The 23,411-nt window shown below is 47.7% G+C and overlaps 1 protein-coding gene across 6 annotated transcripts; it reads right to left on the minus strand.

The window, feature by feature from the left end:
* Nucleotides 1-328: 328 nt before the first annotated feature.
* Nucleotides 329-23,177, minus strand: PUSL1 (pseudouridine synthase like 1). Of its 6 annotated transcripts, none has more exons than XM_088066572.1 (8): nucleotides 23,048-23,177; nucleotides 21,380-21,437; nucleotides 15,867-16,054; nucleotides 10,427-10,516; nucleotides 8,103-8,276; nucleotides 4,825-4,879; nucleotides 1,830-1,992; nucleotides 329-898 (listed from the first exon to the last, which is right to left on the minus strand). In XM_088066572.1, the coding sequence occupies exons 1-8, from the start codon at nucleotides 23,104-23,106 to the stop codon at nucleotides 846-848; spliced, it is 840 nt and encodes a 279-aa protein (XP_087922698.1). In that variant the 5' UTR covers nucleotides 23,107-23,177; the 3' UTR covers nucleotides 329-845. The 6 variants fall into 6 exon arrangements, with proteins under 6 accessions (XP_087922698.1, XP_005530533.1, XP_014114639.1 ...); XM_005530476.3 differs by having other exon boundaries at nucleotides 10,427-10,576; XM_014259164.2 differs by lacking the exon at nucleotides 10,427-10,516.
* Nucleotides 23,178-23,411: the final 234 nt, after the last annotated feature.

Below are 23,411 nucleotides of genomic sequence, written 5' to 3' on the forward strand. Positions count from 1 at the left end.
CCTCGGTCAGGGCTGCTCACTCAATCCCCATCCCAGATCCAGGGGGGCCCTCAGAGGGGTCAGGAATTGCTGCTGCTCCCTCCAGCACAAAAACTGGGAATTTCTGGGGCCTCAAGAGTTCTGAGCAGCTCTGTCTCTGCGGTTTTTCCCCTCACAAACAGGAGATTGTTCTGGAGGTCACAGACACCCCAAATGCTTCCACTGCAGGATGGTTTCACTTTGCAACTCAATGTTTTCACCTTTCCTGTATTCCTGGCATTCTTACTGTCATTTTCTAACCAAAACATGCCGAGATTCTGGTGTCATTCCTGAGGAAAAACCCCACAAGTCACCCAATGTTTATTTTATTGCCTGGGCAAGCGGGCAGAGCTGAGCGGTTAAAATAAAATCAAGACAAATTTGAGCTCTCTGCTCCCTGCTGACGCCCTGGGAGAGTGACAACCCCACAAGGAGCTGAAGGATGAAGTCAAAGCCACTGGGAGATAGGGAGAGGAAAAACGTGAGCACTCCCAAAGGCTTTTTCTTATCAAACAAAGCCAGCTCACAAAGGGCTGGCGAGGAGAAGAAATGCTGCGTTTTCTCCTCTGCTCTCAGCCTGCCTTCCTCCCACACACCCCACAGGAGGAAAAAACACCCCAGAATATCAAAACCACCCAGCCCCACTCCTTCGTCCTGCAGAGGCAGGCAGCAGAACTTCAGAGAGAAGCCAGAAGAAAGAGAGCAGCACAAAATGGTTCCTCCTTTTGCCCCTGGGCAGACAGCCCCTGCAGCCACAGTCAATGGTTTTTATTGAGGCCGGGCTGTGCCACTTGGCCTGTTCCCACCCCAGAGCCACAAGAGTCCTTTCAGCTCAGCCCACAGAGCTCCTCTTCTGCCGGGGCACTTGGAGTGGCCAGATCTGAGAGGGGAGAAGAGAAAGAAAACATTGATTTAGAGGAAGAGCTGGCTCTGGAAGCACCTGACAGCACTTGAGATGTGCTTCACTTCCCCCCAGCTCCCTCCCCACTGGAAGGAGAGGGACAAAACCAGCAGCTGCCTTTGCAGGCCACGCTCAGAGCTGAATTCCTGCTCCTCTTTGTTCCTTCCCTTTCCCTTCTGGCTTCTTCCATCCCAGCTGGGTGTCTGCTGAGCTGGGGAAGCTCTGAGGGTGGTGAAAAGTGCTTTGTATCCACATTTCCTGGGCTCTGGATCCATCACAGGCAGCTCAGTCCTTGCAGTTTGAACTCTTGCTGTCCCTGACAGGGATGTCCAGCTTCCATTTGCTATTTCTGCAAATTTGTCCCACTTTTTTAGGCTAAAAAAGCTCCAATTGTTCATCATGGAAAGGTTTTGGTAGGGGAAAAGCTCATCCCATTCCACACCTGCCATGGGCACCTCCCACTGTCCCAGGCTGCTCCAAGCCCTGTCCAACCTGGCCTGGGACCAGGAGCAGGTGCTGCTAAATTAAGATAATTTTTACATTAATCTAAACAAAAGGATGTTCTGCTCTGCCCTCCAGCCTCCACAATCCTCTCCTAAATTCCAAGGGAGAAGTGAGGGAACAGAAATGAGAGCTGCAGATCCCACAGGAGATTTGGGTTTTAGACACAGCCTGGGACAGGACAAGGATTTAAAGCATCATTCAAAGTCACTGACAACAGAAATTCTCTCTCATTAACCTGCAAGGAAGAGGGAAAAATCCACTATTTTCCCACATCAGCTGCTGCAAAGACCTCCACAGTCCCCCAAATTCCTGTGATCTTTAGGAGAGGATTCTGAAGGTCCCTCCCAGCTCTCTGCGGGGTGCTGCCGCTCCCTCGGATCCGATTCCCACGAAAGCCTTCACGCACCTGCCTGGCTGTACTCCACGGATTTCAGGAACAGCCCCGAGGCCGGGGCCATGGCGTAAGAGGGGAAAGCCCGGGCATCCTTTGCCTCCAGCAGCTCTTTGATGTGGTGAGGGGCCAACTTCCCCTGGCCCACGGCCACCAGAGCCCCGACCATCCTCCGCACCTGGGGAAGCACAGCACCCGCTCTGGGAGCTGCCCTCGGGCAGCAAATCCTGCTTTCAGTCAGCCAAGAATGCCCTGACCCTAGGTCTGAAGTGCCCCAAGCACAGCCTGGACTGCCACCACAGTCCTGCTGTGCCTTTGGCATCAAACACCTCCTCCAGGGAGCATTTCACCCCTTAGTCCCACCCCAGCAGCCACAGCCACTCCAAAATCTGCAAGAAAAGCTGTTTTTCCCCTTCCAGCAGGGACTGCAGGGCTGTGCTGACATTCTCAGCCTGCCTGCCACATGCAGGGGCATCTTCAGATGACCAAAGCTGGTGGGAAAGGAAAATAAACAGAAAAATGACACAATTTCCTTTAATTATTCCCTCCCTAAAACGAAAGACATTTAAAAAGTCTTTAAATCATCTCCAGCTGCACCGAAGTGCCTTGGAGCAAGTGCTGTCCTCGCCTGTGGGGAGGAGCTGAGCTCGGGGTGGTTGTTTCAGAAACAGCAGCACTGAGGCAGCTCCTGGGCTCCCTGCAGGCCCCTCAAGCACCAGCAGTGCTGATCTCACCTGGGGCTGTGCTGGAGCTTGGCTTTGTTTGGCTTTTCTCTCAGAAAAGCCAAAAAGGGGGAAAAAATTCCCCCAGGAAGGGCAGCCCAGCAGCAATGTGAGATTTCAGAGCTTCACAGCCCTCCCTCTGCTGTGGCAGCTTCCCCTCCCACCCTCCCTGCACAGAGATTCTGGAGCTGCTGGGTGGGCAGAGAGCTCACACTCAGTGCTCACCTTGCTCTCCTCAGCATCCTCCTGGCTAAAAAAAATCCCTCCTGGCTAAAAAAAATCCCTCCTGGATCCTCGGGAGCTGCTCCCTGAAGGCCAAGACTTGGGGCTGCCAACGCCGCCTGCACCCCAAACATGGTTCTTTGTCCCTAATCCTCCATTTCTAACTCTCCATTTCTAATTTTCCACCCTGAATTCTCTGTCCCCAATTCTCCACCTCTGATCCTCCATCCACAACTCTCCATCTTAAATTCTCCACCTCGAAATCTCTATCCTCAATTCATTTCCAATTCTCATCCCCAATTCTCATCCCAAATTCTCATCCCAAATTCTCTGTCCCAAATTCTCATCCCAAATTCTCTACCTCCAATCCTCCATTTCAATTCTCATCCCCAGTTCTCCATCTCCAATTCTCTACCCCCAATTCTCATCCCAAATTCTCCATGTCCAAATCTCCATTTTCAGTTCTCCATCCCAAATTCATTTCCCATTTTCCATCCCCAATTCCCCATCCCCAATTCTGCACCCCCAATTCTCCACCCTCACCTCTCCGTGTGGTGCCCACATCCATCCCTCATTTGGACTTTAACAAACATTCCCTCCATTCATGCCTTTCCAAACTCTCCAAAATCCTGCCTGCAGTGCTGGAATGAATCCCTGGGCTGAGTTTGTGACTCAATAATTTTAAAAAAGGATAAACGAAAGCAAACTGAGCAACATGGCTGTGCTTATCCCTTAAAAAAGGTTCAAAACTCCAAGGTGTTTTTATCCAGAGGGAAATTCTGGGATCTTGGAGTGCCCAGAACTTCTCTCCAAGCAGCTCAAATCCTCCTGCTTTGTTATTTTATCCACTCTCACTAGAGGTCATTGCATGCCACCACTTCGGCTTTGATGCCTCCACACAGGGAATTGGCCAGAAAAAAGCAGATTTATGGCTCTCATCCCAAATACCCACAGGCTTGGTGCCTCCACGTTTCAAAAAAATACCCACATTCAGCTTTTGGGGTGATTTCCCCTTTTCCTCCAAGAAAAACTCCCAGGTTGAGGTGAGATCAGGGGCTCAGGTGTGGAATGGAGAGAAAAAGGGAAAAAGGTTGAGATGCTCAAACCCCATTCCTGCCCCAGCATCACCTGAGGTGAGTATTAGCAACCTCTGCTCCCTCTGCAGTGCCACTAATTGGAATTTCCCTTCTCATTTTTCCCTTTTTAAAGCTCTAAATGGTTAAATTTGGATACTAATAATTGTAACAATATTAATATTTTAACATTTAATATTAAAATATTAAAATAATTAATATTATTAAGCTATTATTATTACTATTAAAATTTAAAATACTAAAAGCACTATTTTCTTGTTACCTTGGCACCAAATCCCTGCCCATCAAGCCCTCCTCAAATTTGTTGTCCTTCCCTTGCTCCCTTGCCAGAGCTTCAGAGCTTTGCTTGGCACTGGATAAAAACCCACAAATTTGGGTTGTCAAAACATCAAAACAATTAAAAAATAGCTGCTTTCTGCTCCCACAAAACACCCCCTCTCCTCCAAAAAATAAACCTTCTCCTGCCTCTTCCCTGCTCCAGGGCCAGGAGAGCTGGGAATAATTCCTGAATTTGGGAAGAGCTGAGGGCACAGCAAACCCCCAGGGGAATAATTTGGAATTATTTCCAAGAGAATCCAGGGGAGTTTCATGGCAGAGGGAGAATTCCTGCAGTTTGTGCAGAAAAAAAAAGCCTTTTTTTTTCCCCCCCAAAACAAAAGCCAGGAAGTGAAATTCCAGGCAGCTCTTCCTAGGCTTGAATCCACTGAGCTGAGCAAGAACATTAAAGAGAAGTTTTACCACTGCAAGGGCAGAGATGTGGCAAACACCATTTTCCCACCCTCTCACATGATTTTGTGAGGGTTTTAGGCACAAGTTTAGGAAATTTTGGGTTTAATGGACTGAATGAAGAGCCCAGATCCTCATGCTGCTGATTCCAGGTCCCTGTGTCAAACAACTGGAACATTGCTCAAATAATCCATTTTTAGAGTGGCAGCACTAAAATTTGGGTCTTGCAGCAGCTCCAGACAGTACCTGTCGGTAAAGGAAGGCTCTGCCCTTGACCTTCACCTCCCAGAACTCCAGTCCCCTAAAAAATAGCAAAAAAAATAATTTAAATCAAATTTCAAGTGGTTTTTAACACATAAGTCACAGGTGAATGAGAGTAATTAACCTGCAGTGCCCCAATTAAGCTGAAACAGCACCTGGGACACCTGACAGCTCCTTTGCTGGGACACAATTCTTTCCTAAAAATGCAAAAAAAATCTGATATTCCTATTAAATATCTAAATATCTATATTAAATATCTAAAAACCCACAGACAAAGAGTGTCACACATCAGAGAGGTCCACACAGGAATGAGCAGCGCCTGCATCCCAAAATTCCACCCTCCCCAGTTAATAAAGGGAACAATAAGAGAGACACTGAAAAGGCAGTGGAGGGAGCAGCCCCAAGATGCTTTTCCCCAGATTTATGGGTAAACCCCTGATTTTGGACATCCCTGGTGTGGAAGTTGGCAGCTCCTGCTGCCAGCTGGGAAAATGGAGAACTGGGGATTGGGGATGGGGAATTGGAAATGGGGAGTTTGGGGAGGAGAATTTGGGATGGAGAACTGGAAGTGAATTGGGGATGGGGAATTGGAAAGGGAGAACTGGAATGAGAAATGCAGAGTTTGGGGTGGAGGATTTGGGATGGAGATTTGGGGGTGGGGAATTGGGGATGGAGAATTGGGGATGGAGAATTGAAAATGAACTGAGAATGGAGAATTGGGGATGGAGAATTAGAAATGGAATTGGAAACAGAGAATTGAAAATGGAGAATTGGGGATGGAGAATTTGGGATGGAGAATTGGAAATGGAGAATTTGGGATGGAGAATTGGAAATGAGGAGTTTCCATCACTTCCATCCAATCAAATGCCCCTCACACTGAGGCTGTGGCTCAACTCAGATCTCCTGCTTGGCTTAGAAGACATTTTTTCCCCAAAGGGCCAAATTCCCCCTCTCTCCAAACTGCATCCACCTCCTTTATCCCAGATTTTCCTGCCCCTGTTGTATTAAAATCCATTAAGCTCCACAAGAAGGGTCAAAATCCTACAGAAACAAATCCTGTAGGCTTTGAATGAGAACAACCCCCTTTTTTTTTCAAGTGGGAAACTTGATTTTCCTGTCAATCTCACAGATGAAAAAATTCCAGCTGTGTTTTTTTCCAGCTGGCAGCAGAACCCAGCACCTTGCAGTAAATAAAAGATGCCAGGTGACAGAGTGGGCACATCCTGAGCATTCCAAAGCATTTTTGGGACACTCCACTCCACTTCCAGCGTTGCTCAGCAACTGGGAGTGATGGGAGGAATGGTTTCCATGCTCAGACAAGTGGTCAATTCAGAAAGGAAGGGGAGAACTGGGAAGAAAAGCTGCTTTATGTGACACAGAAATGCAGTTTATCCTTCTGTGATTCCTCCTTTGAGACAGAAATAAGGCTAAAAAAAAAAAAAAGTTAGAAATTCTGTTTATGAGCTCTTTCCCCAACTCTTTAGGAACATTCATTCTCCTCCTGCAGTGAAAAAAATCAAAGTATTTGAGGGATATTTGCTGTTTTATTTGCAGCCCCATCACTGCAAATGTTCTCACAGGGAGATTTTTACAGATTAAAAGGAACCAGGACACTGTAATTTTAAAAAAACCTGAATAAAGAAAGGAATAAAAGAGCCCTCACAACATTTAAATGTGACACAAAGCCCCAAACCCTACAATTTTTTCCCTTAAATTATGATTGTGGTTATTACCAAAGCATTCTAATGCTCCTCAGAGCCATCCCCTTCAGCCTAAACACTCCTTAAAAGTGAATTTATATCAATAAATTATAAAAATGACTCACTAGAAAACACAGGTTTGGCTTCATGCGTCACCAAAACCAAAAATATCCCAGCAGGAAGGAGCTTGGTGGGGTTTTTTCCCATTTTTTTTAGGGTTGCTTCCTCTCTCTGAGCTGCTCCTGGCCTCGTGTGGGATGGGATTGTGCTGCAAATTATGCAAAGAATGGCAATTTCCCTGTTTTCCATTAAAACTGAGGAATCAAAAAGCTTTTTAAATCTCAGATGAGTGAACTAGGCTGGATTTGAAGGTCCACAAGGTGATTTCCAGGGGAGCTCAGGGCTCTGTCGCTTCCTGAAGGACAAAAAATTCCTGTGGATGAGGAATTTCCCAGTCCCCTGTGGCACTGAGCATCCTCCTTTCCCCATGGCAACAGCAGCTTTTAGCTCCAAGAAATGGGAAACTTTTCCAACTGCCCATTCCCACCTGGAATTCCTCAAATTTCCTGAATTACCTCTGTGTTTTGGCAACAACACCAGCAGGAAAAGAGGAATTAGAAAAGATGGAAGGAGCTGGGAGGACCTGGAAGACCAGGAGAATTCAGGGCAAAGAGATCTCTGTGTTTCCCCCAATCCCTTCCAGTTTTGAGCTGAAAAATGGCAAAACGGGAAAGGAGCAGTGTTTGCAAACCACTTTTGAGGTCTGAGGTTTTGGAGTGTGGCTCTTGATGTTCCAGCTCACAAATATCCAAATTTAATAGAGGATCCATGGGAAAACTACCCAAAAAAGGGGGGGTTTCCCCAATTAGAAAGCACAAAAATGCAGTTTGAGATGGGTTTGTTTTCCAGCTGAGGCACAACAGAGAGAGAGAACACAAATATTGTGTTCAGGTGATAAATATCCATGATCTTTCTGGGAAAAAAAACTCCAGTTTCTGCTTAATTCAGCCACTTAATTTCAATACTTGCAAGACCTGGCCCTGAAAGAACCTGATCCTCAACTCTCTTTTTGTTTATGTAACGATTGAGGAATATTTGATTTCCCTTCATCAGCATCCCCTGGGAAGGCAGTGAGAGTCACTGGTTTGAACTGGGAGGGATCTGCAGCACTGGCCCAGGCCTTGGCTGGGTGGCTTTTCCTCTATTCCCAACTTTTAGGCAAAGAGGGGAAAAACCCCAATCCCTTGGCAGAGGTGGATTTTAGGCACCAGAAGGAGTGTAAATAGTGCAAAAACACTTCCCAGGAGCTGCTCCCTGCCAAATTCCACACTCCAGCTTGTCCCATCCAGCTGTTCCATGCTCAAACAGCTGGGGCAGCTTCCCTGCCCTCATTCCTGCTTATCTTTTTCCCCCAGGATTTTGAGGAACAAAAAGGAGGAGAAATGTCCTGTCCGAGCTGTCGCTCAGCAGGACCCTCAGCACAGGGCAAGCAGGAAATCAATTCCCAAAAAAACCCCACTGGAAGCAGCTTTTTAGGAACAAGCTGAGCACCTGGGCTGTCACCTGTGCTCGTAGTGGTGGGACAGGAATCCAGGAGAGGGCTGGATTTCCAGCTGGAGCAGGGTCCTGACGGGGCTCTGGAACGCCGACTCAGAGTTGAGCGAGCGGAAGGTGCTGAAGTCGTGGGTTCCCAGCAGGAATTTTGCTGCTTCCCTCATTGCAGGGATGTCCAGGGGGCTGGAATCAAACAGAGAAGGTGGGATCAGGAAGTTGGGAAGGGCTCAAACCCCAGTAAATTAAGCCAGGCTCAAACCCCAAGAAATTACACCAGGCTCAAACCCAGCACACAAATTCCACACTGAATTGCATTTTCCAGCTCAGAATGGCCCAAACCACAAACCCAGAGGCCAAAATGACCCGAGCTCTGCAGGAATTCAAAGCCCCAGGCTCTTCCCAAACTTTTATCCCCTTGTGCTGCCCAGAACAGCCCTGCTCCATCAACTCGGCCCCAATTCCTGGCTGCCAAGAGAAGCAAAATGCTCTGCAGTGCATCAAAAAGGTGCTGCCAGGTAAGAAAAAACCCAAAATATCAAAGCCTGTGGTGCTTTTCCAATCTTTAGATTTGCAGCAGCCAAAAAGGTGGAAACAGGAAGAAGCAGGAATGGGATGAGTGAGAGATGAAACTGCGGCCAAATCTTCAGATTTCTTCATTTGAAATATTTAGCTCTGCTCAAAATAGAGTTCAGCAAAGGAATTCAGGCAGGTTTACTGATGTATTTGCTGATTTTTAGTGTAGTTTTGCAAACTTCTCCTCCTAAGAGAAGCCTCAGCAGGTACACCTGAGTCCTGGCTTAAGGTTTTTAGGTTTGACCAGAAATCAAAATGTTTCTGAAGAAAAACAAGATGAGATTTCCCAGCATCATTCCATTTTTTTTTTAACAGGAAAAATAAACTGGATTGTTCAGGAAAAATACCCTGAATAACAGACTCCTAATCCCTCCACACTGATGGTTCCTAACTGGAAATTCAGACACCTACAGGAGGTTAATGTGAATTTTGTGGTGTCTGGACTCAAATGCTGCTTCCTAAAGCCTGAAATTAAGACACACTGTGGACATTTCATGTTTATTTAATTTCTGCCATTTCATATTTTTTCTCCCCCTTCCACAGCCCACAGAAAAGAAAGTCAGCACTTTAAAGTAAGGCCTTGTCATCTTCATTCCTCTTCTCAGGCAGCTGAAATGATGATTTTTTTCCATGACCCACAGTTGTTATCCCAATAGTGGTGATGGACTGACCACAACTTTTTATAATGCCTAGAAAATATTTATATCAGTACAGCATAAATTAAAAGGACAATAAATTAATTTTGGGGGTTGGTTTGCTTTTTCTTTTTTTTTCCTTACCGGCTGTTCATCAAGCCCTAAAATCAGATTTTTTTAATGGTACTGGGTTTGTTCTGCTTTCCTTGCAGAAAAAAGCCTGAGCTGTTGTGTCTGGGTGGTTACTGTAAGAAAAAAAAGTAAATATTCAGATACCCTGCTTTGTTTTTTGTATTCAGAGCCATTGGCTCTCCTTTTTCAAGGACACAAAGCACTCAGGGCATAGCAGAGGAGATTTTACAGAGGAGATTTTGGGGGAAATGAATGATAAAGGAATTCTGTTTTCTCCCCCATTTTAGGTGTGTCACACCTAAAATTCTCATTTCATTTCTGCAGCACATAGGGATGGGCAAAAGGAAGGAAGGAAAGGAAACTCAAGGAAAATGGTCATCCCTCCCACAGGCAGGGACACAAAACCCCGGATTCAGGGTTTCAGCAGAGCCAGCCGTGCCTAGCACAGGTGAGACAGAAAGAGCTTGGAGCTGGGAGCTCTCAGGGAATGGAACTCCAGGAATTTCCTCCTTGAAATCTTGTCAATAGGAACGGGCAATGAGGTCTTACAAGTGGGAATTATCCCCACAAAGCCTGATGTGGAATCCCAGGATTGCTGAGGCTGGAAAATCCCTCCAGGATCAGAGTCCAGCCTGTGACCAATCCCCACCTTGTCCCCAGCCCAGAGCTCCGAGGATTCCTGGGACACCTCCAGGGATGGGCACTCCAAACCTCCCTGGACAGCAATTCCCATGTTTAACAGCCCTTCCATGGGGAAATTCCTCCTGATGTCCAGCTTAAACCTCTGCTAGGACAGCTTGAGGCCATTCCCTCTTATCCTGGCCCTGCTCCCTGTCCCAGAGCCCAACCTGGGGCTGTCCCCTCCTGTCAGGGACTTCTGCAGAGCCAGAAAATCCCCCCTGATCCTGCCCTTTTTCCCCCACCAGCCCCTCCCCACAGCACTGAATCCCTAATTTTCCTGGCTGAGGTGTCTCCCCAGGGAGATGGACTCACCCTCCTGCAGGAGCCCAGCAGAGATCCTGCTCGAACACTGGGATTTGGGAGTAGTGGGCACAGCCCAGCAGCAGCCGGTACAGGTAGGTCCTGGAGAGGGCACAGAAACGGGCGTGGAAGGTACTGGGCACTCTCTGGGCACTGAGGATGCTGTGGGACAGAGGGGACAGGTGACAGGGACACAAATTCCAAAGCTTTTCCATCGTCACCGCATGGATGGGAGCTGGAATGTGCAGTGGGAGAAACCACACGTAGGATTGATGGGATATCACAGAAGTGTGGAATGTTTGGGCGAAAGGACATTAAAGGGACATTGAAGATCATCATTCCACCCCTGCCATGAGCAAGGACCTTCCACCATCCCAGGGTGTTCCAAGCTGGCTTTGGACACTTCCAGAGATTCACGGGCAGCCACAGCTTCTCTGGGAATTCCATCCCAGGGCCTTGCCATCCTCACATCGAAGGATTCCTTCCCAGGATCCCATCTAAAGCCACTCTTTGGAAGTTTGAAGCCATTCCCCCTCGTCCTGTCACCACAGTCCCTGAGGAAACATCTCTCCTGAGGGCGATACAACACCTGGGGACAATTTCCCCTCCTGCTTTCACAGATCCCAAACAGAGAGGGAAGAATTCCCAGGAGCAGCCCCCTCTGCTCACACACCAAGGGAGCTCCTACAGCACATGGAGATGGTTTAAAGGAGGTCACTTCCCTGTCACCTCCCCTCAGCACCTCCAGGGCTTTGTGCGGCCAGAAAAGTCGAGGTGAACCCCAACATCAGTGATGTGGGGTGTGAGTGAGTCCAGCAGAGCCCTCTCATCCCACAGGTGATTTACCAAAATACGGATATGATCGAGTATCAGTATCCAGCTATGATGGACAAAGACTCTTTAACCGATTGGGGTCACAGAGTGTGTGTTTATTGGCAGTACTGATGGGCAGGGCCACCCCTTAATTCATACAGCCCTGAGTACAGGTGAATATAGGCTTTGTATTTATTGAGATATTGAATACAAATACATATTCATAACCCAGTTACCACCCACTCTCTGCTTCTTATGCTAATTAGAAAAAAAGCAATCAAGCATGTGTAGTTTGTCCTTCAAAATGGGTCGGTGGTCTTTTTATGAGTAGGGGTCATGGGAGGGAGGAAGGGATATGGCTCTTCCTCATTCTGACCTTTCTACCTTTTCAATCCAAAGTGACAAATGAATCCCTGGCCATGTTCCTAGTTTCATGTTTCCAGTTGGTTTCTGGTTTGCAATTGTCTAATGTTCTTGAAGTTCCTTACAAGATTTTACGTTTCTCATTACAAGCCCATCTGAACAAACATAAGGTTATAAAAACAATTAGTTATTGGCTAATGATTAGCTCCTAATTCTAGTAGTGCCTCTCTATTAAATTTAACAAGGATTAGTTTTTTTATTAGATTTAACAAATACTAGTTTTAATTAAGGCCTTAGCTGTTCTAATATCTTAAATTTTTCAAAATTTATGCTTCACAGGGACAGCCCCAAAAGCCATTCCCTGCACATCCACTCATCTCCCTGACCCCGAGCTTCCCAGGCAGCTCAGCTTCCCTGTTTTCTTCTACAGCAGCAGGGAGAAAGTTCCCTGTTTCACCAAAGCAAAAACCACCACCACACACAGCCTGGGAGCCAGAAAGGAGAGCACAGAGGCTGCCAGACAAAATTCTCCCTGTCTAGGAAGGAAATGGAGCTTCCCTGAGTTCCTGCACTCTCCCAGAGTGTTCTCATGTGACTCTGCCTTATCTCAAAGTTCTGCTGCTCTCCATCCTGCAGAAAAAATCTAGCAGGGAGTCCCTGTCTAGAGCCACAACCCCTGCAGGTGCTGCTTTAGAGACCTCTCCTTAGAAGGGAGTTTTTCTCCTGCTGTTTTGCCTTCCTGCCTTTGGAATTTAGTGAGGAGAAAGGAGCCAGGACAATCAAAAAACCAGGACAGATTTGGGACCACAAATGTCTTTATTTACTTTAAAGAAGGTTGGTGCTCTGGGGATTTTTGCCAGCTCAAGTGCCTCTGGCTCACAGCCCTACCCTGGCTCAAACCACAGTGGGAGAAATGAAAGCTGAGCCACAAAGATTTGCAAAAACAAGCCCAGGAATTGCTCCACTGCTATAAACCATCAGGAGAAATGCAAACTCCATCCTCCAGGCCTGCAGTGGGATTTGAAGCCAGGACCTCCAGCCTCCTCTAAACACAATGATAAAATTATTACATTTATTTCCCTCTGTCTGCATGTCTCCACAAGCACACAGTCTGTCTCAAGCTTCTTCTGTTAACACTTGTGTGGTTTTTATTAAATAACCCTCCTCTCAGAAAGATTCTTTCAGAGGAGCCTATTTCTGCTCACATAATTCCTCAGTGCAGGCAGCTTTTCCTGTTGCAATTGTTTCTTTTAGCGAGGAATGGTTTTCCAGATTTTTCTTCAGCAGCTGCATTTCAGACCTTGCTGAGATTCCATTTTTAAAAGTGGGTGAATGATGGTAAATAAAGAACTGTGGTATTTTTTACCATTCCAACAGAGCAAGGATTTTGAGATCAAAGGGGAAAAAAAAGCCCAAAGACATTTAACTAGAAATGGCAATGTATGAGACAAAAAATCATCCTGCTCTCTCCACAGACAACAGCACCTAAAAGCCAATTTGCAGGAGGTGGGAGGAATCCCAGCTCTGCCTTGTCACTCAGACAACTTTTACTGTGTGGTTACAAAACCAGAAACAGGAGGTGTGAGACTCCTACACTGCCAGTCCCACTGCAAGGACAGCAGAGTCCTCCTAAAATGACTCCAACTCTGAAACACTCTCTGATTTTTGGGGGATGGGATCCTTTCAAATGTGTTTTTAAGTTGAAGAGACAGAGCAGTGACCATAAAGAGGGTTTTTACTCAGCCAGCCTGGAATTCTGTTTCCCTTCCAAGCTCCATCCACAACAATGTGTTCTCACAAAGATCCCTCTCTCCTTCAGCCCCTGCTTGCAACCACATCAAAGTTTGGAGTTTTCAGCATGAGCAGAGAATTCCTCCTCCTGGCACAGGGATTTTTCCAGAGGGAGGGATGAGGGCTGAGGACGTGCAGGCTCAGGCCTGTCACCCTCTACTTAATGGGAAGCAGATGAAGCAATTTTGGGAAGGCTCAGCCTTGGGGAGAAGGAAAAGCTGATAGAACACAGCTCTGCTCAGTTCATCATATTGCTCCCTCAAAGGTACCTGGAAGGCCTCAGAGAGAAACAGAACTTTCCCCACTGAGATCCCACTCCTGGCTCATTCTGGAGATGCTCTCTGGCTCAGAGCTTCCTCCAGCAGCAAATCTGGCTGTTCTTGGATTGGTCAGTGCTACTATCCCAAACCTGGCTGTGACTGTGGATCTGTCTGATGACCCATCAGCACTTTTAGCTCCCTAGGACAGCTTATTCCACTAAAACTTGAAAGTACAACTTAATTCCAGGCCTAAATTCAGGGAAGAAGGACTGAGATTCAGTGGTTGGTAACATAACAAATTGATCACTACAGTGGAACCCTCTAGCTGTAAAATCAGCTCCTAAACTGTTCTTAAGGAAGGAAACCAGAACTCTGACCCAACTCCATGTCCTCTGTGACTGCTACAACATCCAGAAAAGGGTTTGAACTTCCAGATCCTGACCTGGTTTTCAGTCTGAGCAAAATGAACAACCCAAAAAACCCTGCACAAATTCTATTTGTGAAGATTTAATTTTTTTAATTGTGGAAAAAAAATTGCCTCCAGCCCCATCCCACAGCAGCTGCTTTAGAGTCTTTCCACCCATGTCAGGGAAAATGAAATCTGTCAAGATACAGGAACTCACAGCTTGAGAGAGGGAATTTGCTCTGTGGCCTCTCACTGCAGGGGAATTGAACTGCTGCTTGAAGAGAAACTGGATTTGGAAGTGCCAAGCTGTCAATCCTCTGTTATCCTGCTCATATCCCATCTCAGGATTGGGATGCAGGGCCTGCCCTGTCCCTGGGCTCTGTTGGAAAAGCAGGGAAATCAGAGCTGGCTTTTCTTACAGTTACCCACTTTGCTTTAAGACCCACCAACTCTGCAAATGTGTCCTGCAGCAGCACCTGAGCTGACATGGACAGCCAGGGATTGTCAGGATCAAAGGGAAAAGCCAGGGTGGCCTCATGATGTCCCCAGAACCATCTGGGGACTGCCAAAGGAACTGCAAACACTGGGAAAGAGGGCAGGTAAAACAAGATAACCGACAGGCAGGAACTTTGTGCCTGCAGATGTGAGGCTCTCCCAGAGCCTTCCTGAGCTGACATTCCAGGGATTTCACTTCCTCTTCCCCTCCAGCCTCTGCTGGCTTGCCTGGAGCTAAGGGAACGCAGCTGCTGCACTGCAGATCCCCCAGACAAAACCGCATTTCAATAAATGCAAAGCACCACTGCAGAAATGCTGCAGGAAAACACTGGGAAAGCCCATCCCGAGGCCAGGAGAGCTGCAGAGCAATTCCTGCATGGGATCCCAGTCACAGCATCCCTCCCACAGCAACAAATGCCAGGCCAGCAGTGCCTCACCACACTCCTGGCCACCAGGAATTTGTCCCCTGGAGCCACTGGATGTGAGAGTCCCTGCAGCTGATCCTGCTGCTTGCATCACCCAGGAAGGGCTGATCCCTGCAGCCCATCCCTGATTCCTACAGGGTCAGGAGAAGGTCTGGAGTCAACTGGGCAGGGAATTCCTCATTCCTGGCACAGAGCAACACCTCCATCCACCCCTCCCTCCCTCAGACCCCAAATTGCTGGAGCCCCTGCCCGTTCAGAACTGGATTTGAGGTTCCTCAAGCTCTGGAGAAGTGGAATCCTCACTGGCAAAGCCAAGAGGAGATGCAAGGCTGATGTCAGGCTCCAAATCCCAGGCCTGGCTCTGTCAGCCTTTAGTCCAGGCCTTGTTTCACAAAGGAGAGATTAGGAAATAAAGCAGGGAGTGGACTTCTCAGTCGTGCTGCTGTTCCCACAACAGCCCAGATTTGGCTTTTAGCCCCAAAATCCCAATTTTTTTACTCCATCTACACTTGAACCATAAAAATGAACCTGTGGGGAAGGACACACAAAGTGACAGCTGACAGAGACCTTGGGAAGAAAAGCAAAGAACGTGAAATTCTGCCCATCTTTTGAAACTTTCATGAGGTGTGGTGATTATTTCTGTAACTGAGGCAGAAACTGCTGATTTCATGATCATTTCCTAGGTTTGATGCATAAATAAATTCTCCAAGGAGCAATAACTGAGAGCTGACACATTCATGGCAATTCTGAGGATCCAGCCCTTGCGTGGCAGCACCAAACTGCCACAGCTCCTCTTTTTTAGGGGAAAATACATCTTGTGCATGAAGACATCACTTCTGCATCTTCTCCTTCCCCCAAAAAAGCCAAAAGAAAGGATTTTTGCCTCTCCACCAACTCACCGGATGGGCTCAGGCCTGAGGTGGTAGTTGAGCCCCTGGACAAGCTGCTTGCCAGTGAAAGCTGCCTTGCCTGGAGCCCTCTGGATGTCCAGGTGGGCAGCGTTGGCCAGCGCGTGGACACCGGTGTCCGTCCGGCTGGAGATGTGGAACTTGATGGGAGCGCTGGGCCTCAGCTTCTGTGCTGCCTCCTGGAACCAACAGAAGGGGAAAACTCAGCAAAAACATCCTCCTCCTGGCCAACCACACCTCTGTGTTGCTCCCAGAGGAGTTTGGAGTTACTGTGGGTTGAAAAGAAGTGATGGAGAAGAGGCTGTTTGGGGGAATTTCTCCTAAAATCAGTGGTTTCTCAGCTTCTGCCCTGAAATCAACTCACACAGAGCATCCAAAATGCCATGAGAGCTTCCCTAGGTGCACAAAATAAAGTCAAAACTAACTACTCATCTCACTATCCTCTGCTTTGTGTCACATGAACTTCCTTAAGTGCACAAAACCAAGTGCAAAAATATTCATCTCTTTACCCTCTGCTTTGTGTCATTGGGAGAGGGGGAAAATACACAGAGGATCACCCATTTCAGCACATTTCAACCCAAACCCCAGGCCCTCAGACAGAAAATCCAGTGAAAATTACTACAGGGAATAAGTGAAACATCTGAAAGGGTGAAAAACCACAAAAGAAGGCAGAAAACCAGAGGAATGACTCAAAATTTCCTTCTCCTTCCCATCCCCACTCCCGAGCACTGAACCCAGCAGTTTTTATTGCATTTTAATTTGGTACAAGAGTAAATAAAGTTTGAATTGCTGACTCACAAATACCTTCCAGACTCCTTTTGGAGCTGTCAGGGTTCTGGGCTCTCTGAAATGTTCCATGAAAACGCACAGGGAGGCAGAGAAAGATGTAACCAAACTGCAAGGAGAGGCCTGGGAAATAGAACCAAACTGATTTTTCCCTTCCTAATCCTTCCATTTGGAGTTCACATGTGGTTACAATTAACAGTGAAAAAACCTTTATTTATCACCCTCAAGCAGAGAGGAATGAAATCGTTTCCTGCAGCAGGCCTTGGCTTGTGCCTCAGCAATTTGTCTGAGAGCAGGAGCTGATTTTTAAGAGCAAAGTTTCTCCAGAGATGTTTGGGTTTTGCAGGCTCCTCCTTCCCTCTCTCCACCCTTTTCTCCCCCTCTTTCCTCAGCAGACAAAAAGCAGCCAGTGGAAACAAGAGTTGAGTGAGACAGCGAGAGAGAACATAGAAAACATCCTCTTTTTTTTGGCTCCAGGCTTGGGTGCAGCACTGCTTTGGATCCCTCAGTGCATCCCAACTCCATGTGGATAATCAGGAACCAAGCTGGATCATCAGAACACCGCATTTCTCCACTGGAAACCAAAGTGGACAGGAAAAGAGGAGCAGAGGCTCAAGTAAATATGGTTATTTCCCCTGTTCAGCTCAGCCAGAAAATCCACAAAGGTTCAGGACTGGGGATTTTCTTTCCACAAATGGGATTTTCACAGCTGCCATTCTCCATCAGAATTTCCCCACCTTTCTGAGCATCCAAAGGAGGAATGTGACCATCAATGGCACAAGTAAATCTCACTTTGTGGAGCTCAAAACTTTGTGGATTTTTCCTCCAGCACAACAGGCACCCAAAAATACCCTGATAATATTCTACCAACTGCTGCCTCCAGCTTGAATTTTAATATTTCACTTCTTTTGGATGGGATATAATCTCCTGAGAGTTTCTAAAGTGCTGAACTTCTCTTTGCAGGCAGCTATGAAATAACCCCTTCACCTTTGCAAATATCTCCTATCTGAATATCCAAAGTCCTTTGAGCACTGAAGGTTTCCTCCTCTCATTCCTGTGCACTTTAATCTCTTAATATCTCCCACCCTGAATTTCAAAAAAGGTGCATTATTTACATGCAGGAATTGCTTGGATAGGGACCAGTTTTTCCTGCCCTAGCAGCAAAAACAAGCCCCTAAAACAGGCAGGGCTTTCATCTGAGGATCTCCAAAGGCTTCAGTGCTGTAAATCCAGATCCCCATCCTGTTTGGGATCATCTGTGGGCTCCCAGGGGGAAACTGAAGCAGGAGTTCAGCATTTCACCCAGCTAAAAAGAAATGAAGAAGAGAAAGGAATAAAGGAGCTGGGCTGTCCTGCGTGTGCTAAGAGTTCACAGATCTCTCCTCCCTCCTTTAAGCCACAGGAAACATCATTTTTTTTCCTTTAGCAGGTGCTATAAACACTGAAATCTTGGCTTTGGCACCTGCTGGAGGCCTCTCACATCTCACCCATCTGCATTCATCCTGATTTTTTCCACACGGCCACGTTCCTGGAGCAGCCAGCAGCATCCCAGAGTGCAAGTTTATCCCTCAGGCATGCCAGGGATGAGGGGAAAGCATTAATTGTGTTTAGCTGCTCTGTCCTGCTAACAGGCTTCATTCACTGAGCACTTCCATAGCTTGAATTACGCTGGAATTTCCACTGCTGGCTGCCAGAATGATATGGATCCACATTCCAGATTGCTTTTATTGCTCCCAGCTTAGTTTTCCTCTCATGCTGGAGGGGCAGGAGGAAGAACAGGCCCACTGATGAACATCACCCACGGCAGGGGAGCAAAAGTTCATCCACTTCTCCTCCTGAAGCCTGAATAAAAAATAATAATAAAAAAATATCCTCCAGATTTTCCATCAACCTTTACAGGCATTGAGAATGTTTTGGAAAAACAAATTTCTCTTCCCCAGAAGCTGCATCGGTCATGGTTTCATCCTTTGGAACAGCTTCAGGCACAGGGGCTGCAATGCCCTGCCAGGGAGCTGCACAATTTATTAATTACAGTGTTATAATAATTAATAACATGCAAGCTTCTGGTTGCAAGTCATCACAGCCTCCCTGACTCACTGGGTGCTATATCAGCTGAAACTAATTAAAAATCCAGCTCATTTTCAGTTGGATAGATAAAATGGAAGTGAATGCCAGGAAGGATACGCTGAGAATGTGGATTTTGTTAGAAGAGAAGGTTTCCACAGCAATCTCTGACATCACTGGAATTATTATCAAAACAGAGGCCGAAGATGACAGTTCTCTTTGTTTGAATTTCTTGCTCTTTTTTTAAAGGCTGTGGGGAAGGAGGCTGTACCAGAGCTGCCTTGCATAGTAAGGAGCTGGTGTTTCTCCTTTCTCTTCTCTCCTGCTCCCTTTTCCCTTCATGAGGAACAATATCAGCCCTTAGCTCAAGGCTGCTGGCCAAAACAGGGTTTTGTGAGGGGAAGATGAGTTTGGGCAGAGTTTCCCAGCAAATTGGGAAATGGAAGATGGTTCCAGGCTGGCCTGAGAGGGAAGGGAACTCTGTAAATCCCAAGCAGGTGTTTTTTCACCACAAGTAACAGCAAAAGGTGAGATCTTCCTTTACAGCAGAGACTTTTCTAAGAATTGAGACAGAGCCTGAAGCCCTGGATGTTAAAAGTTTCCACAAAGAACTGGAGCGAGCCAAATCACAGAGCTCCAACCTCGTCAGGGGAAGCAAGGCCTGGAACTTGCTTTGGGCCCAAGCTGGGATTCCCAGTGCTCCAAGACTTGTCTCAGAGAAATAAAGTGTTGCCAGCAAAGCTCACCCCCCTCAAAGAGAGATGAAAAGCTCCTGTAAGTATCTCTGGACTAAAAGAAGGCTCCATTTCCTCTGGACAGTCCCAGGGCTCTTTCACAGAGCAGCACCAAGGACTGAAAAGCTAAAAAAGCTTTGCAGTGACACAGGGTGACAAACAGAGCTGTTCAGCAACTCTCCCTCAGCACAAAACCAACCAGCCCATTCCCATTTCCACGAGACAGATGCTGAAACACCAAGTCTGCACCTCCCAGGTTATTTGCTTGCCTGGAACTGCAAACAAATGGCTGAACATCCTCAGAACATAATAAGGATCTCATTACAGCTTTAATTTTGCCCTTCCCTTCTGTTGCCTTCCTGGCTTTGGGGAAAGCAGTGAAGTTCGAGGCTGCAGAGAAAAGGAGGAAGGAAGAGAAATTCCTGCAGGCCCCAGAAGTTTTCTATTAAAGCTGCTTTAAGGCTCCCCACGTGGTTCCAATAGACACAGCAGTGCCCAGCATCAATACCACCACATGAAAGCACTGAGCTGGCCTGCAAAGTGCTGATACTGGGAAAAGGCAACACCAAATAAGTTTGTGTTTGTCTTTTTCTCCTCTTCTTTCCTCCTCTCATCACCCACCCTACCCATCTGCCTGCACAGACATCACTGGGATAATGCAGAACAACTGCTGGGCTCACCCCAAGTCCAGAGCCTGGGGCCCTGCATGGCTCAGAGGATGAGATAAACGGGGTAGAAAACCCTTTTGGGTTCTTCTTTCAGGCTCTGCACAGTATTTACACTTTCTCTGCCACAGTCTTGGGCAAGAAGCCACATGAATACACCCTGAGAACTCTGATTCCAGCTGTAATTCCTTGTACTTTCCTTTGGAGTGTTTGTAGCAGGAATTAATTCTCAGCCCTGTGGGGATGTGCTGGCCATGTCACTGGGGTGGGTCACCGAGGCTGCCCTGGACAGCTCTGTCCTTCACACCACCAGGGCTGCAGCCAGCGCACAGCAGAGCGTCCCAAAGTGCTGCAGTTGGTGTTTTGGGTCAGACAGACTGACCACAAATGGGAGCTCAGTGACAAAATTAATGTGCGGGTGTGCTCTGACCTGCAGAAATCAGCTCAACAACCTCTTATCTTCCCAACAGGCACAAGCTTCATTTTGAACTCCATGATGCTTCCAAGACAAGAGAAGCAATTCAGTTTACTTTTGATTCCTGCCCTGCAGCAGACTCAGCAGCTCAACAGCAGCCTTTAATTAATTCACAGTTTTAATTCACAATTGGATTATGACCCATTTTCCACTTTTTACTCCCGGGTGTAAAAATGGGGTTTTTACACTCCTGTTCACACTCACTGCCAGCCCAAATAGCACCTGGCATCCTCAAACCATTCCCAGGTCCAAGGGAATCCCTGGGAGCAGTGCAGGGATAACAGGAGCATAACTTTTTTTTTTTCCCCTGGCATCATAGAACTCCAAAAACAATGGAAGCAGCACAGAACAATGGACATCCTGCTGTGCTTTGTTCCGAAAACCTCTGTCAGGGGCAGACTCCTCTCCTGGGAGCAGACAGCATCCAGCTGCGGAATCCATCAAGGAATTGGACACAAAGCAGAACTGAGGCAGTTTTAAGGACAAGGGGAGGCAAAGCCACAGGTCCTAACAAAGCTCAGGTGGGCCAGCACCCCAGCAGGAGCTCTCAGAGTCAGTTCTGGGCTCAATATAATCTCATTGAAGGGTTCACAACTTTTTATGGGCAGAATCTGTGTAATGGCATCACTTTAAGTATTTTGTTTTGAACTTGACAGTGTTTAGCACTCTGCCAGTTTCATTGAGTGTCTGTCTCAATATTTACCCCTGGTAATTTCTGGAGCTGAACAATGTGACCCTAAAAGCTTCATTTCCATGACAACAGGACTAGCAAGGACCTACCTCCAAATAATTCTGGACTCCAACCAGGGCCTGATCACTCCTGGTCTCCATAACCCCACTGCAGAGCAAAACAAACACGATTTATTGATATGTGTCAACATTCAGAGATTTGACAGAACCCACCAACAAATCCAGGACTTCCTGGATCTTCCCACAGAACTTGCAGGGACCAAACACTGAGGAATGGATGGGAAAAGTGCCTTATTGGTTATTAAACTTATTAAAATTAAAATTATTAAAATTAAAAGTGGTTATTTTCAAGAAGGGATGTTGGAAATAAAATAATCCTTCAAATGTTCCTCTCTGGACTGGCCTTTGAGAAAGAGCTTGACAGGAGAATAAGGCAGATAAATTAAATTTGTTTGAGAGAAAACTATTTTAGAGCCAGGAGTTGATTGCCAGTTGCAGGCCAGGACATGTGAAAGTCATAAATTTACTAAAAGGCCACAAAAACTGTTTGTGATGAGCTTCCTGCTCTGCCACAGGCATCACTGCTGTCCACACAAGCTGCTGAAGGGCTGAGAAACATCCTGGCGCTAAATCCAAACTACTCAGAGGGATTTAGGTCAGACCCCACAGTGACCCAGTGCATGAACTGTGGGGTTTGGCACAGGCTGGGGTTGTGCTGTGACATCCTCAAGATGGGCACAGTTCCATCAGCTGGGGCTGCCCAAGTTCTCCCACACACCTGGAAATGGGAACGGGCACAAATCTGCACGTGGGATGTTGGCAAGGGCTGGGGAAATGCAGCCTCGGGCATCCCGCAGAGAGCACAGCCCAGGGATCGCTTCCCTGCATCTCTGGGGCACCACAAACCACCTTCCCCACAGCCAGCACCGTGCTCTGCCCTCCTGTCCCCAGCCTGAGAGAGATCTCCCTTCTTCTCTGCCCGTTCCTGCCTTTTTTCCTTGCTGATTTTATGCCTGTCCTGCCCGAACCATCCCTTCCCTCACACTCCTGTGCCCAGCAAGGTCCAGCTCGCTGCCTGCTCTCACCTGCTCAGCAAGGGATTCATCTCTCACCTGACATTGTTCTCACCCATCCCTCATCAAACTCTGCCCTCCCCAAACTCTGTCATCCCAAATTCTGCTCTCCCCAAGCACTGTTCTCACCCATCCCTCCCCAAGCACTGTTCTCATCCATTCCTTCCCAAACTCCGCCCTGCCCAAACTCTGCTCTCCCTAATTCTGCTATCCCAAACTCTGCTCTCCCTAATTCTGCTATCCCAAACTCTGCTCTCCCTAATTCTGCTATCCCAAACTCTGCTCTCCCTAATTCTGCTATCCCAAACTCTGCTCTCCCTAATTCTGCTATCCCAAACTCTGCTCTCCCTAATTCCGCTATCCCAAACTCTGCTCTCCCTAATTCCGCTATCCCAAACTCTGCTCTCCCTAATTCTGCTATCCCAAACTCTGCTCTCCCCAGTTCTGCTCTCCCCAAACACTGTTCTCATCCATTCCTCCCCAAGCTCTGCTCTCCCAAGCCCTGCTCTCTCCAAATTCTGCCATTCCCAGCTCTGCCCTCTCCAAGCTCTAGCCCCAAGCCCTGCTCTCTCCAAATTCTGCCATTCCCAGCTCTGCCCTCTCCAAGCTCTAGCCCCAAGCCCTGCTCTCTCCCATCCCCCCCAGCGCTGCTCCGCTCGCGGCTCGGGGACAGCGGGGCACGTACCTGTACCTGGTGCCAAAGTACTGAAAGAACACCAGGTACCGGGCAGGGGCACAGATCATGGCTGGGGACAGGGCCCGGGACACAGCCGGGCACAGAGCGGGCCGGGCAGCACCGGCCGGGCAGCACCGCCCCTTCCCCCGCCCGGCACCGCCGCTTCCGCTGCCCGCGGCACGGGGGGAGCGCGGAGAGAGCGGCTCGGGGAACCGGGATGGGCTGGGGGGAACCGGGATGGGCTGGGGGGAACCGGGAGGGGATGGGGGGAACCGGGATGGGCTGGGAACCGGGATGGGATGGGGGGAACCGGAATGGGATGGGAACCGGGATGGGCTGGGGGGAACCGGAATGGGCTCGGGGAACCGGGATG

Source organism: Pseudopodoces humilis, chromosome 24 (genome assembly GCF_049639895.1).
Source record: "Pseudopodoces humilis isolate 2021_Gansu_Grassland_sample_001 chromosome 24, ASM4963989v1, whole genome shotgun sequence".
Lineage (NCBI taxonomy): Eukaryota > Metazoa > Chordata > Aves > Passeriformes > Paridae > Pseudopodoces > Pseudopodoces humilis.

Coding starts and splice junctions, on each gene's coding strand:
- PUSL1 (XM_005530476.3), bottom strand. CDS start 23,106: ATGATCTGTGCCCCTGCCCGGTACCTGGTGTTCTTTCAGTACTTTGGC. Junction 16,055..21,379: donor GAGTCCAGAATTATTTGGAG/GTAGGTCCTTGC, acceptor TGTTGGTTCCAG/GAGGCAGCACAGAAGCTGAG. Junction 4,880..8,102: donor TCCCACCACTACGAGCACAG/GTGACAGCCCAG, acceptor GCTATTTTTTAG/GGGACTGGAGTTCTGGGAGG.